Genomic DNA, 14,785 nt, shown 5'->3' with positions numbered 1-14,785 from the left:
CCAGCCCGGGCTCCCCCCCCACCCCAGGAGAGACCCCAGGGCCTCGCTTGGGAAGCCGGGCACGGACCTGGAGACGGCTGCAAGGGCGAGGCCACGCGGGGATGCTGCCGTCTCCCCGCCCGGCCTGGCCCGTCCCACCCAGAGAGGGGCTTGCTCTCCTGCCCTCAGGACGGTCTGCACGTGGGATCTACCAGCAGGGGGCCCTGTGACCACTGCATGGCAGGGGCGGGGGGAGCCAGCGACCCAGACACGGCGGGCAGAGTCCACGGCCGGGGCCCCCCCAGCCTGAGGCCGGGCCCTGGGGTGCTGCATCCACACTGCTCCCTGGGGGCCACGGGAAAGCCGTTCTCCCCAGGACGTGGCCCTCCTTCCTCCTTCCTAGCTGCTGGAGGGGGACACGTTCTGCTTCTTGTCACCAGGCATTCGTGGCCAAGCAAGCCACAGCACTTTGTCAGAGGGCAGAACTCTGACCCAACCTCGGCTGGCCCAGCCCCTCCGGGAAGTGGTGTCCTGCCTCCCCGGCCTGTCTGCACACCCTGTGGCCTGAGCTCCCCAGCCTCCTCCGCCTGCTCACTGGCCCCCAAAACTCAACGGCCATGCCCAGGGAGTGCTAAGTGGTCGGTGAGGCTGGACCAGAGGGGAACAAAGGATGGTGGCCTGGGGAGGGCCTGGACAGTCACCCTGAGAAGCCGGGGAGTCCCCGAGGGTCTGCAGGCTGCGGAGGGAACAGATCCCCAGGAGCCTGGAGGACAGAGTAACAGGGGATGGCTGCCCCAAGGAGTCCCCCATTCCATTCCCTCGGAGAGCAAGGAGGAGCTGGTTTTCTCTGACGTTGCTTGCTGGGGTCTAACCCCGCACCTCTGTCACCGTCACCTCTCTAGCCGCTGGACGCAGAACCAGAGCTCCGAGTGTGGTGGGGGCTGCGTTTCTAAACCAAAGCAGATCCAGGAGGCTGTACTCTCTAAAGGACACATCTGTGGACAGTAAAATGCCGCACTCCCTTTGGTGACATACCATTTGTTAACCTGTTCAAGGCCCTGAAAAGTCCTGCAGCAAAGACACATCTATTCACTGTTCAGATCAGCATTTGCCAGGGGATGTGGCCACAACCCCCATTTGTACCCGGCAAGTCCCAGGGAGCTCAAGGGCCCTGCATTTACATTCGCGGGGCTGATGGCGGGGCGCTCTGCTCACCTCTGACTGCAGGGCCCCTCTACTCGGGGGTTCCCTGGAATTTCTGCCACCACCTTCTCCCCTTGGCGAAGGCGGACACCAGGCCCCTGGTGCTGGAGCGGGCAGGCGGGATGTGTTTTCTGGAGAGCGGCTAGCACGGAGACGCGGGGCCGACCCCCGCCCCAGCGCTGCCCCTCTGCGTGGGTGCCGGGAGCACAGGGGTGCGGCAGCACCCACGCAGCTCCGATGCCGTGGTCACAGCGCGAGAGACACGGTGGCCGACGCAAGACCTAACTATACTACAACCGCCTCCCGTTTGAACAGTGCAGCGCTCCTGCCCCCGTACGGGGTTCCAGAGAAAAGAGCCGGAGGAAACCAATCCGCATGAGCCGCTGTGCGTGGCCAGTGCCCCCAGCACACACTTGCAGAGACATGAACCTCTGTCCTTGCACTCCCATTCCCACATCAACGGCCTCCGTGAACAGAGCCCGTGCAGAGCGGGCCGCGAATCCAGGCCGGGGGCCCCACCTGTCAAAGATGGCGCCCACCCCCGCGCTGTGGGCGCTGTTCCGGTGGACGTGCAGTCCGGTGGCCAGGAGGATCCCGTCCTTCACGGCGATGGACCGGTGGGAGAAGGAAGCGATGAGCAGCTCATTCCAGCCTGGAGGGAGGAGGGTGCACGGTCACGCGGCTGTGTCCCTTCCCCCAATGGGGCTGCCACCCAGCCCTCCACAGGCAGCGCGCTGTTGCAGAACACCCACAGCGGGCTCTGTGGGCCCCACCCCCACGAGCGTGTGTCGCAGAAACGAGGCTCCCGAGCACCTATGTTCAGGAAATGCCTCCTCCTTCTGGGTGCAGACTCGGGCAATAAAGGCCCTGAGAAGTCCTGCACATGAGCATCCTCTTCAGCTCTGTTTAACGCAGGTGCTCCCAAACCCCATGTGCCCAGGGAGGTGTCTTCCCACAAGGGCAGGACGCTCGTGCCACGGAGCGGCAGCGGCCAACCTGGTCCAAGCTGCAAACTCTCCAGTGATGGCATGCCACGTGGGGCGCCACAAAATAGTAAATTATTAAACCGAAATAAGGTGTGTCAGAGTCTCAGGCAAACTGGACAATCTCTCTACGTGAGCTCCCCACAGACAAACCCGGAGCAGGCGTCAAAGGTTAAGAAAAAGTATGGAAGCAAAACTTGAAATAGAAGCGATTTCTGTGCTGGGTTCTCAACGACTCCTGTGCACGGGGAAGCCCCAGGCTACTTCCACAGAGACGGCCCTGGGCCCGGAGGCTCTGGGCTCGGGGCACACAGCATCACACCGGCTCTCCCACTTCATACTGACCACAATCCTAGAACAAGTAGGAGCCCTGTTTTCCAGAAGGGGAAACTGAGGCCTGGGGCAGGGCAGGGGTTACCCCATCACACGGTGAGTCAGGACCCCAGCCTCCGTCGCCTTCCCCTGATGCCTCTGGGTGTTGGGTGTTATGCCACCGCTGGAGTGAAGCTCTTCCAGGAGGCGCCCCCGCCCGCCCCCACCAGGCCCCCAAGGTCGGGAACGAGAGTTCTGCTGGGGGCAGAGCCGGCCCCAAGTGCATCTGTTCCCTCCACAGTGGGAGCACTCTCCCTGCCGTCCCCCACCGGGGCCTGCCCAGCCCCCCCGCCTCCGGGCCGGCCACCACCTCCCCCACTGCCCCAAGCACACCCAGGGCCCGGCAGGCGTGGGGCTGGGCTGCCCTCGGACATTCCCGCAGAGCCCAGCACATGCAGATGGCCCGGCGGGGCAGGGGTGCTCCTTGCCGGCGCCCCGTCTGAAGGCCCAGCACCAGCACAGCTGGCGCACCCGTCCCTCCTGTCCCTCCGACAGGAACCTGCACTGAGGACCCCGGTCTCTGCAAAAACCCGTACTTGGCAAGCCTGGCACACGTCGGAGCCGGGCATGACCCGAACCCCAGAGCCTGTGCTCCCACCATCCTTGCCAGCACTGCAGTCCCCACACAGAGCAGCGGAGGCCTTGGTGTGGGGAGAGGGTAGAGCACAAAGCCTCTGGGGCGGCCCGTGTTGGGCTCGCTCCCCTGTGCTCTCCAGAGGTCCCCAGACAGCCCTTGATCCCTCCAAAGGCCACGTGGAGACCCAAAACCAATGACCTCCTTATGGGTGGAGGGAGCAAGGCCAGAGGGGGGCAGGGGGAGGGCTCCCCGCACGGCAGGAGAAAGGGGCGAACCCGGGTCCAGCCCATCCTAAAGCCCCCAGGCCCCTGGCCTCTCCCTCCTGTACCTTCCCCGGCCCAGGGCCACCCAGCCACTTACCTGCCCTCAGCAGGATGACCTGGTCATCCAGGGGCAGCTCCGAGAAGTGCGGAATCCGCTTGGCCCACTCGACCAGCGTGAAGAGCTGCTTGTCCGCTGCCTGGCAGATGTTGGTGACAGGGTCGTTGGGCTGGGGGGTGGGGAGAGGCACGCGGTGAGCGCCCAGCCAAGAACACGGCCCAGACCAGGCCCCCCGCCCCGCGTCCTGCACCTGCCCCGGGCTGATCAGCCCTAGAGACTGTGCCCTAATCCCCGGAGCCCGTGGCTGGCGAGCCTGCGGCTGGTGCTGCTTCACGCTTCCCTTTGCGGGCGTGATCGAGGGAGGGGTTCTGAGGTGGGAGGGACTCTGGCCAGGTGGGCCCAGTGTCCTGACGGGGTCCCTGCCGAGGGAGGCAGGGGTCAGAGACGGAACCCGTGAGCAGGAGAGAAGCTGCTGGCCTGGCGCTGGAGGGCCCGGGCCCGGGACGTGGTGCCACCAGCACTGGGAAGGGCAAGGGGGCGTCTTCCCCAGAAGAAACCGGCCCTGCCGACACCGCGACTCTGGTCCCTTGAGGCTGACGGTGGACTCCAGACCTCCGGGACCATAAGAGACTAAAATTGATGCTGTTGGAAGCCCTCAGCGTGGGGCCGAGTGACCCCTGGGCGCAGTCGGGGAAACCAAGGCACAGGCGTGAGGGCCAAGCTAGGGTGGAACTCTGAGGGTGGCGGTCAGTGCTGGCCCCTCCGGGCCACTTCTTCCTACTGGGTACGGAGATGGCACACAGATGGGGACATCAGAGGCCCTTCCAGAAGGTTCTAGCCAGAAGAGACTCTCCCCTCACCGTCACAGATGAGGAAACCTCATCAGGCCTCAGTGGAGCCCCCTCCCCGGCTCCTGGCCGGCGGACGCTCTGGGGCCTGAGCGAGGGGAAGGACGACAGCACACATGGTGGCAGGGCTGTCCGCGGAAGAGCTCCCCGCGAGAGAAACCATCGGCCCTAAAGGGAGGTGCAGTCTGAGAGAAGGGCCCACCGAGGGCGCCCATGGGAAGCCCGGTGACAAACTGACACAGAGGCCACCGGGTTGGAAGGGGATGGGGTGTGCAGATGGGGACACGGAGCTGCAAGGAGAGGCATCAGCCAGGGCTTCTGCGGCACACGGGACCCCAGCCCTGTGTGCCAGCACCCAGAATGCCCCCATCCTGGCCGTCACCCCGAAGTTCCTCCTCTGTCCCCTGGTGCAGACTCTGTGCAAGTACCACCCAGAAGCCTGGGGCCACGTGCCCCAGCCCAGCACCCCCCCACCCTACGATTAACGCGGGCACAGAAGCTGGCCTGCACGGGGCCCCCCCAGCAGCTAGCACGTCAGAGGCCAGGGCCGGTTCCAGCAGGCGCCACCCTGGCCGGGCTCTGCTCCTCAGAAGCTTGGGGCAGTCCCTTGAGGGGAGAGTCCAGGCCCAGACGGGTGGAGAGGGTCCCGGGGAAGCCATGCATGGGGGAGGCAGGGGATGCAGGGGAAATCTGGAAGAAGCCTCCAAGCTCTGCCACAAGCTGAAGCCCAGGGAACGAGCCTCCCTGGCCACTGGCTGTTGGCCCCCCAGGAGCCCACAAGGGGCCCAAAGCAGTGTCCGAGCCACTCCCAGGCAGGCTGGCCTCTGCAGCCAGGCACACAGGTCAACACGTCCTGACAAACCATAGCGGGACCCCCGGCAGAGGCCCAGCTACCCTCCCAATGCCGAGTGAGCCACGCTGCCATCTGAGGGACGCAGAGGGAGCTGCGGCAGGTGCGGACACAGAAAGGCAGGCACGTGCTCACGAGATGACCCGTGCTCCCCCTCAGCCGGCCCCTCTGTGTCATCCAAACCCGGGGAGCAGAGGGCAGCTCTGGCTTTTCCTAACAACGCCCTTACGTGACATCTCCCGATTCTCGTTCTGAAGTTTCTGTTCAATGGTGGAAGCCTCAAAGCTGGCCTCCCCTCCCCTCGTGGGGACCAGAGGGCGGGCAGGAAGGGTCGGGCCCGCGAGCACCTTCTCCCTGACGTCACACCGTGCGGGACTCCTGGTGGGGCCGTGGTGTGCAGGGAAGTGCGGGGAAGCAAGGACGGCCCACCACCTGGCCACAGCGGCCTCCCGAGCACACGGGACACTCCCAGCCTGGGGCAAAGGTGGCGTGTGAGCGCCCACAGGCAGGCGGGGTCCCGGCTGGAGCGGGGCCGTGAACGACAGCTCAGTCGCCACTCCCAGCCACGTGGCGGGGAGGGAGAATGAACACAGCACGCACCCCACTCCTGACCACCGTGTGGAGGGGACAGGAAGGAAGCACTAGGCCATGTCACGGGGCCAGACCCACCTTCGCAGGGCCATGAAGGCAGGCCGCGGGGGAAGGGAGCCCCCGGGAAAAGTGACACCTTAGGCCAGACAGAAGCCTGAGAACGAATCAGAGGGAGCCGCATGTGCAAAGGCCCTGGAGTTGCAGGGGGATGTGTGGGGTGTGTCCAGCACGGCGGCGGCCACTCTGGGCCAGGAGGAGGACAGAGGGAGAGAGGCCGGTGTGACCTCAGGGCTGATCACAGCGCTCGGATCTCAGCCCTGAGCCCACATGGGGCACAGGTGAAACCACCCTGTGGCCTGCATGCCTGGGGCAGGTACGGGACCCCCCAAAACCCAGCGGAGCAATGGCCCGAGGCCACACGGAGCCGGACAGCACATGCTGGCTGTCAGCACGGCCCACGACAGCTGGGGCCTCCCATCCAGCAATACCCCCAAGGGGCCAACGGTCCCTGAGCAATGCTGGCCCTTGCCGCGCCTGGGGGGAGGCCATGGGGGCAAGGGGTGGCACTCACCGAGTTGGGGTTCAGCCCCATGTTCGCGTCCACATACGTCTCGGTCTTGGGCTCGACAGCCAGCTCTGCCTCCAGAATCTTCTCCACCGGCATGTCCTCGTTGGCACTGCTCGTGGACTCCACCTCGTTCTCGTTCCTGTCCTTGCCCCGCTGCCGTTCCTCCTGCACAGCTGTAGGGGTGGGGGCGGTGGTCAGCCCACCGTCAGGGGCCGAGCAGCGCCAGACGCAAGCCAGTGTGCCCGCCAGGGCCGCCAAGGGAGGCGCTGCTCAGAGCTGGCCGAACCCCCACCCTGTCTCTGCCCCAGGTCTGGCCTCCAGCAGCTGGGCACGCCCAGAACACAGAGCACACCCGCCCCTCATTAATTCACCCAACTAATGTCCACACCAGCCCCTATCCAGGGCCAGAAGTACATCGGCCAGAGCACACAAGGTCTCATGGAGCTGACGGTTCAGCAGGGGTCCCAATATGAAGTGAGAAAGGTTTCAATGGACTATGGACTCAGACAAAACCAGGAAGGCTTCCTGGAAGAAGTGGCAAGAAAAGACAAGGGTGACAATTCAGGCAGAGGGGGCAGCATGTGCAAAGGCCCAGAGCCAGAGCAGAGCCACTCCTGATGAATGGACCTCTCATGCCGTCTGGAGAGCCACTGCAAGGGGTTCAAGTGGGGGCAGGGGGCGAGTTCCTGGACAGGGTCTGACATGCCACAGGAGACAGACAGGATAGCACACACGTCTCCAGCTGCAGAAAGAAGAGGGGGTCCAGGGGAGAACAGAAGCTGGAAGCCAATCCCTAGTGTGAGCGAGGATGATCTGGGCTGGCCCGGTGGGTGTGGGGGCAGCACTGGGGCTGGAGGGCTCAGCGCGGGGGTGGTCAGGGGGTGGCCCAGTCCCTGGGAGCCCAGGGAGAGAAGCTGACAGAAGGAGGTGGACAGGGAGGCATTCACTTCCACACTGCCGCATGGAGACGCACGTGGACAGAAGGGAGGAGGCCAGGGCACCCCTGTGGCTGGGCGTTTACAGACCTCAGACTTCAGAGCCCATGCGGCTCAAGCTGCCCCTCGCAAGAGCCCCACAAGCACCCAACACGGCTCCTGAGGCTGCTGTGGCCTCCCAGGCCGACCCCTACCTCCACCCCCTCTGCTCTGGTAGGAGCAGCAAGGGCCCTGGACCAGGGGAGATGTGTCAGCAGCGGGGAGAAGTCACGGCCTGTGGCCTGGTGCGGGGCCGGGAAGGGCTGTCTACATGGCCCTGTTATAGCCTGAACTAGCTCGGTATGTCAGGGGCCCCCAGAGCCATCACAGCAGCACCAGGACGCAGGCCTCCCCCGAGCCCGCCCAAGCCCACCCTCCTGTGGTCCTGCTCTCCCAAGCCAGAGACGTTTAGACATTCCCCTCCACCAGACCCCTGAGGGGGCCATGGCCTCCGAAGGGCCAGCTCCTCAGCCCCTACACCAGACAAGGCCCTCGGCTTCTTGGAGCCCCTGGAAACCCCATCAAAGAGTGGGAGCTTGGTGAGGTGACTTCAGAGTGTAGCCCTGAGACCTCTGTCCACAAGCCCATCCAAGCGGAGAGGAAGGGCCTGGAAATGGCCCCACTCTCCAGAGCCCAGAGGCCAGAGACCCCTGGGGAGGATCTGGGCACTAACGGGGCTGGGCCCACGCTGGGTCCAGAGGCTCCTTGCAAGAGCTGGGAGATTATCCACAGGCCAGGCCCGGGTCCCTCACAGAACCCCAAGTGGCACGGGCTGCTCACTCCCTTACGGGAAACCCCAGCGCTTTGAGAGCTGGGCGGGTGCTGGCAGCAGCCAGTCCTCAGGAGGCAGCCCCGGGCAGCCTCCTACTCCAAAGACCACACCCAGCAGGCCATTCTGCTGAGCCAAGCACCCAAGAGACCTCCAGGGCCCCGCAGAACCTTCACCTGGACAGAGGCCCAGACCACCCAACCCGAGCTCAGGCCACGTGGCAGCCGCTCACACCACCTCCTGGACCCTCACCACCCCACTCCCGGACTGCACCCCGAGCTGCACCATGGAGAAGGCCTGGTACCCAGCCCACTGCTGGGGGATGCAAGGGCAGAGCATGAAGAGAACACAGTGACGTCTGCGGGAAGCTGAACCTGCCCAGGGCACGCTCCCACACGGCAGCCAGCTCAGGTTGGCTGACTCTGACAGCTGCAGGGCCTCTGGCCCACGGCCCAGCTTCCGGCCAGCCTGGAGGTGCGGGCTCAGCCAAGGGGCTTCAAGGCCCTCCCAAGGCTGCCGGCCAGATGCTGGTACCTCTCTCCCTCCACCAGGCCTTCCTTAGGCCATCTCGCGCTCCCTATTTCTGACCCATCCCCAAAGCCAGATCGGCGCCCCCGTCCTTACAGAGCCTCAGCCTGGCACCCCGCCCTCCCCCCCTCACACTCTCGTGGGACTCCACGCTCAGTGCTCTCTTTCCTGATCCAATGTCCTGGGGCAGCACCTTCCGGACAGCGGACGGGTGCAGCCCCTCCCGGCACTTCCCAAGTGCTATGGCCCCTGGGCCTCGGATGGGGCTCGGCCTCCTCTCTAGGGGGTGACACACAGTTCCCCATTCTCGCAGATGCCAGCTGTCACGGGACCCCCTCCCTGAACCCCCGTTCTGACTCTGAGGGTCCTCTCAGCTGCCACTTCCTCCTAAGCCCACAGCTCCTGGGGAGCAGTCCTCTCCCGGGGCCGCAAAAGCCCTCACTCCCCTCCCTCCTCCAGACCAGGGGTGGGAGGGCTCCTCAATGGTGCTGGCCCCAGGGTCCCCCAAACCTGCCTGGTTCCCATAACAGGGCCCACAGCTCCTTAACAGTTCACACGAACACCTATCGACCACCCGTGGGACCCCCTGAAGGGGGCAGGCCCCAGGTCCCTCTTGCACTGAGTGGCCGCTTAGAGCCAACCCCGTGCCAGAGGTCACACTCTCTGAGACCCAGAGCACTGACTCAAGCAAGGGACTCGCCATCCACGTAGCAAGTCTCAAGGACAGGGGCCGGCCAACGCCTTCACACCACACCAGCTGGGCCAAGGAGCCCGGCAGGAGGCCCCAAGTCAGAGTTCTTGCAAGCCTGGCTCTTCCAGACATTCTGACTGCAGGGGGTTCTGCAGGGGGAACTCGAGGCGGCAGGCAGGTGGCAGGAAGCTGGCATGGCTGCAGCCGGGCACCATTCGGCCCCTCTCCAGCCAGGCTTCCAGACCCCAACATGGGGTGGGGGGGCCGGGCGGGGGCAGGGCACCTCCTGTCGTCCCCTCAGCCACAGTGCAGGGATGGCAGGCCAGGAGAGCCACCCCAGCAAGGCACGGCAGCCAGGGTGACGGATCCCTGCATCCGGCGGGCCCCTGTCCCTGAGACCCTGAGGATGGGGTGGTCCCCGGGGCCTGTGCTCTGGGCAGAGCCAGGACACAGCAGAGAGGCGCCTCGTCTTATCAGCTGGGGTAGCAGGTCCAGAGCAGCAGAGGGGCACGGCTGAGCTCACAGGACAGTGGGCGGCTCAGAGCCGCAAGCTCTGGGGTCACACAGCCCGGGCTCCTGGGCCCCGCCCCGCCCTGGACAGCCGAGTGGCCCCGCTTCCTTGGCCCTGCAGGGGGAATCGCCGCACTGGCCCTGGGCCGGACCCACGAGGCAGTCACACCTCTGTGCCTCCCACTCACACGCTCCGCACACGCAGCCAGTCCCAGATCTCCTCCCGCTGCACGGACGGTATGGACGGGGTGGCCCCGAGGTGGGGGCAGTGCCCGGGGCCACGGCGGGTGGGGGTCCCCAGCACCTGTCTGCTCCGTGGGGGCGGCACGAATTAATCAGCCAATGCTTTGTGAAGCACTCTGAAGCCACAGAGGGCCAGCAGCTCCGAGCGGCATCATTATAAATATGATGGTTTTATTTATAGACAGCGGAGGGAGCAGGAGGGAGGCCAGGGATTTATGTGTTGCCAGCTCAATCACCTCTTAGAAGTAGTCATGTTTGACTTACGTTCTGCCGGCGCCGGGAAGCCTCAGGCAGGAGGCGTCTGGGAACACAGGGCCTCATTATCCCTCTAGGCCTGAGCGCCGCGGGACCCCGGGAAGACCGGAGAGGCACAGGCGGGGAGGGGGGGGCTCCATGCCCAGCGAGACCGGGGTCCCCAGCATCAGGGGAGGTGCTGACGTGGGGGCTGGGGGGCAGCCACCCCTCGGCCAGAGCAGGCAACCCCCGACCTGCTGCAGTGCCCACTGTCACCCCTCCAGGCTGCCGGGGCTGGGCAGGAAGCCAGGAGCTGGGAAGTGGGAGTCTGGGAGGCAGCACCCCAGCCTGCTGCCGCCTCTGCTTTGGGCACCGCCAGCCAGCTGGGCCCTTCGTCTGTCCCTTGTGCAGCTGCCAGGACAGGCAGGACTGATGGTCACCGAAAGGCCCTGGCCCAGCGCCCCTTCTTCAGACCCAGGGAAGCGGTATCCTGCCGACCGGGCTCTCTAGCTCTGAGGACATATCCCTCCTGCCCTCAGGGCACTCAATCCAGGACACGGAGGCGGTACGGGGAGCGACCGCACACACTCGCACACTCTGTCCGTGCCCCAACCCCACACCGCCAGGCACAGGGTGGCCACTGCCCTGTTCCTCCCAAGGAGCCCACGGGGAGCCCGCGGCCGCCCCCACTGTCAGAGAGGCTGTCACTTGCTCAATGTTGACAGGGCAGCGCGGGAACCCAGCTGGGCTCTTTCTCCACAGTAGGAATGTGTGGGGCGATTGCGTATGCACACGCACGTGCACACACACACACACACACACACGCGTGGTCAGGAGACGGTGCTCGGAAAGCAAAGGGTTGCAGGAAGGAAGCAGGGAGGCCTTCCTGGAGGGGAAAGAAGGAAGCAGAGAGGCGGGCATTGGGGCGACACTCCAGCCAGTCAGCGTCACCCCAGGTGGGGGCCAGATCCCCCCATCAGACCAGCAGCACCCACCCCCCAGCCCTGCCACCGCACGTTCCAGCAGACAGGCCTGGGCTCAGCCTGGCAGACAGCTGGCACTTCCCACCCTCTCCCCCGGGAATGCTGCGGAGCAAGTCCCGGGTGGTGCTTGTGAGCACAGGCCCCTGCGTTGCCCAACAGAGATGCTATCTGCCTGCAGCATCCCTCAGCAGCCGGCACCAAGAAGGGGTCCCCGTCAGCTCTGAGTCACAGCGAGCCCCTCCTGAGCCCTCCCTGCGGTCAGCCGTCCAGGTGCCAACCCCGTGCTGCTCCTTCACGCACTGCGCTGGGCGACGCCGTCCGGGTGCGAGCTCGCTTCCTCGCCGGTACCAGGGGTGTGAGCACCAGGCCAGCCTGGAAGCTAGCACCTCACAGCCGTGTGCTCCAGGCCAAGACCGGCTTGGCACGCCCGGCCCCCATTCCCCCGGGCTGCCATGCTGTCCCGTGGCTGCCAGGGGCCCCACCTCGTCTCCAAGACAACAGAGAGGAAAGGAGCGGTTTCAGGACCGGCTCTGGGGGGACGGGGCAGTTCCCGGCACCCAGCCACAGGCCTCTGGGCCTCAGAGACTGCGCAGCTCCCTGCGGGGCCGGCACCAGAGTCACACGGGGGCCACTGGTCCCTCTGCCCAAGACTGAGGCTGTGCACTGGGCCCCATACATCAGGAAACGTGCCGCAGAACCGCACACCGGGGCGTGTACAGGTAAGAGGCCCGGCTTCACGTGCTGTGTCCAAGGCACGAGAGCGCTCCGTGGGACGGTTTTTAGTGCACGTTCGTGACTTATAAATCCAGTACGAGGCAAAGGGGAGGTGGGTCCTGACGGGATCAGGTATTTATCTAACGGCCCATAAATCAGGTCTCGAGGGCTGTGCGCTGCCTCGGGAACGCGCCCAAAGCACCAGACTCATTCATCAGACAAGAGAGCGAGGCCACAGAGACACACGGGCTGTCGTGACTCTGAACCAACCCCCCTCCCCCAAGTGCCCACCTCTGCAGCCCATCTGTCTGTCTGTGAAGTTTAGGGCAGCAATCACAGCACCACGGGCAAGGCAGCCAGGGTGAGTGTGCCGATGGGACGGGGTGCCCAGTGAGGACCCGCACATAGCAGGTGCTTCTAACAGCCACTCATTACAAGACCCTGTCACTGTGGGCACCGGGGCGGGGGCCAGACCAGGCCTCCCCAGCCCTGGGACTCTGCAGCCCCACTGGGACAGCACGGGGCCGTCACCCGCTCTCTCCCAGGCCTGGGGGCAGGGGAGGAGGTCAGGCAGCTGGAGTCTGAGGGTGCCCAGGCTCCAAGCGGCCAGGCTGAGGGGGCCTGAGGAAGAGATCAGCATTGACTGGACCGTCCAGGGACCCGCGGACGGTCACTCTGAGGCTCGGAATGGCATCCAGGCCTCGCAGGTGCTCTCTCTGCGATGTCCTCGGGCTCTGCATATGCTGGGCCTTCCGGCTGGGCTCACGGTCTGCTGACACCCTCCCATTCTTTAGGCATAAGGCTGGACATCTGCCCCCAGCTGGGTTCCCCGATCGACCCTGACCACACCTGGGGGCCCTGCCTGGTAGTGTGACAATCACTTTCAGTGGACGCATGCCTACAGCTCACTACCGCGTGCCCAGTGCCCAGCAGGGTGCCTGGCACCAGGAGTGCTGAGCTTGGCAAGTGAGCGGTCTCAGGCACGAACCCAAGCCCGCTCTGTGCTAGGGTGTCCTCCAGGGAGCCCGAGACTCCCCCAGCACACTGGCACCCGGCCCTGGGCACACAGCGGTCTGCTGCCCACCACACGCTCGCCCTGAGTTCCCATCCCAGCAACAACGCTGCACCGACCATCTCCAGTAACCCTCCGATTACAGAGACATCCAGAGAACCAGGGCCAGGCGCACGCCTCCTCTGCCCCATGATGGCCCAAAGGAACGAGGACAGCACTAGGACCCAGAGGCCTGGGTCCCACCTGGCATGTGGCCTTGGACGAGCCGTGGACCCTCTGGGCCTCAGTGTCTCCACCTGCACGAGCATGAGCGGGTGAAGCAAGCACTACAGGAAACAGGCACCCCGATCCGGGAGGCCTGGGGGCACACAGTCCGCACAGCCCAGGCCAGCCCCTGCAGCGCCAGAGCCTGAGGCTCCCCTGGCCGGGAGCGGTGCCAACGGCAGGACGTCCCATGTCCTGCTGGCCCTTGTAGCCTCGAGCAAGAAATCCTGCAGGACCGCATGGCCCAGCTGGGGTCTCCGTTTCGCCACAAGAATAACTGGGGCTAAAACAGGAAATGAGACGAGAACCGCAGGCACCGCAGGGGACAGTCCTTGGGGATGAAGTGCCCGGGGACCCCGTCAGGAGCAGTGGTGGCACAGATGGGAGCAGACACAGAGCACCCAGACAGCACCTCCCCAGCCCCATGAGGCCCCGGGCACAAGAGCCAGCGAGATGGGCCGCCACCGGCCCGCTGCATTCCAGCACAGGGCAGACTGTAAGCCAGCAAATCAACTGGATGCAGGAGTCACCAAACCCGGAGATGGGGAAACTGAGGCCCACAGACAGTGAGGGGCTGGGCGGAGGTCCCACTGCCAAGTTGGGGCCTGGGGCTCAGACCCAAATCTGGCTGAATCGCTTGAGAGTTCAATGGCCTCAGGGGTGTGACCTTTCATGCCAGCTATCGCCCCACCCTGCCCCTAGCAAACGATAAAACGGGCACCCAAATCCAAGCCCAAGAGTCTGGCTGCTCTGAGGGCCTGGGTGCTGCAGGGTACCTCGGCCAGGTCCACAGGAGGAAGCAGGGCCCAGGGCGCCCCCGGCAGGGCGCATCCCAGTGGTCTCTGGAGCTCCCTGCTCCACTCCACTCCCCCCGCCCCGCCCCCGTCAGCGCCATCCCTGTCCTGGCCTCCTCAACCACCCCTCACCAGACAGCCGGAAGCAGCTCACATGCTCCTGGGCTGCTCCAGCCGGTCTCCCACCTCCTCCAGCCTCGTCGGCCCTCACTGTGCCTCCACCCTTGCCCGGGGCCCAGAGACCACGCGCTGGGCCACCACGACCTTGAGGAGGGTTTGATCATCGCGTGTGGGCCACAGGGCTGGAAGCATGGACGCGGGCCCCTCTGTGATCCCGGGGCCTGGCCTACAGCAGGTGCGCAGCGAGGGTCAGGCGAGGCCCACCGTGCAGCAGCGGCTCTGCAGGGAGTGAGCACCTCGGTGCCGCTGTCCAGCAGGTGGGACACAGGGGCGCCGCCCCCCCGCCTCCCCCGCCTACCTTCCCGCTTCATGCCCATGGCCAGGCACTTCTGGTAGCGGCAGTACTGGCAGCGGTTGCGCTGGCGCTTGTCGATCAGGCAGTCCTTGTTGTCCCGGCACGTGTAGGTCAGGTCCTTGCGCACCGTCCGCTTGAAGAAGCCCTTGCAGCCCTCGCAGCTGTACACCCCGTAGTGCTTGCCTGCGGGGAAGCCCCGTGAGCACGCCGCCCCGTCCCCTCCTCAACACACCAGGAGGTCCAGCGTGAGAGGCCCCCTCCTTGGCCCGGCCAGCCTCCCACCTCCCCGCACCCCTGCCCCC

At 65.5% G+C, this 14,785-nt stretch overlaps 1 protein-coding gene across 11 annotated transcripts in view; it reads right to left on the bottom strand.

Annotated features, from left to right (window-relative positions):
* RXRA (retinoid X receptor alpha) overlaps nucleotides 1–14,785 on the bottom strand; it is a 99,824-nt gene that overhangs the window by 7,192 nt on the left and 77,847 nt on the right. For 5 of the 11 annotated variants that reach the window (XM_048223074.2, XM_044389709.3, XM_044389710.3 and 2 more), the window contains exons 4-8: nucleotides 14,487–14,666; nucleotides 6,296–6,465; nucleotides 4,296–4,451; nucleotides 3,475–3,604; nucleotides 1,702–1,834 (exon numbers count right to left, since the gene is read on the bottom strand). In XM_048223074.2, the coding sequence (XP_048079031.1) occupies nucleotides 1,702–1,834; nucleotides 3,475–3,604; nucleotides 4,296–4,451; nucleotides 6,296–6,465; nucleotides 14,487–14,666 (769 nt within the window). Of the gene's footprint in view, nucleotides 1–1,701; nucleotides 1,835–3,474; nucleotides 3,605–4,295; nucleotides 4,452–5,362; nucleotides 6,241–6,295; nucleotides 6,466–14,486; nucleotides 14,667–14,785 lie in introns of those variants that run through there. The other 6 variants (XM_048223078.2, XM_048223075.2, XM_057313825.1 and 3 more) reach the window with 2 other exon arrangements.

Source organism: Ursus arctos, unplaced genomic scaffold (genome assembly GCF_023065955.2).
Source record: "Ursus arctos isolate Adak ecotype North America unplaced genomic scaffold, UrsArc2.0 scaffold_18, whole genome shotgun sequence".
In the NCBI taxonomy this organism is placed as follows: Eukaryota; Metazoa; Chordata; class Mammalia; order Carnivora; family Ursidae; genus Ursus; species Ursus arctos.
Note: the sequence above shows the minus strand (reverse complement) of the source record. Positions and strands in the feature narration are given on the sequence as shown.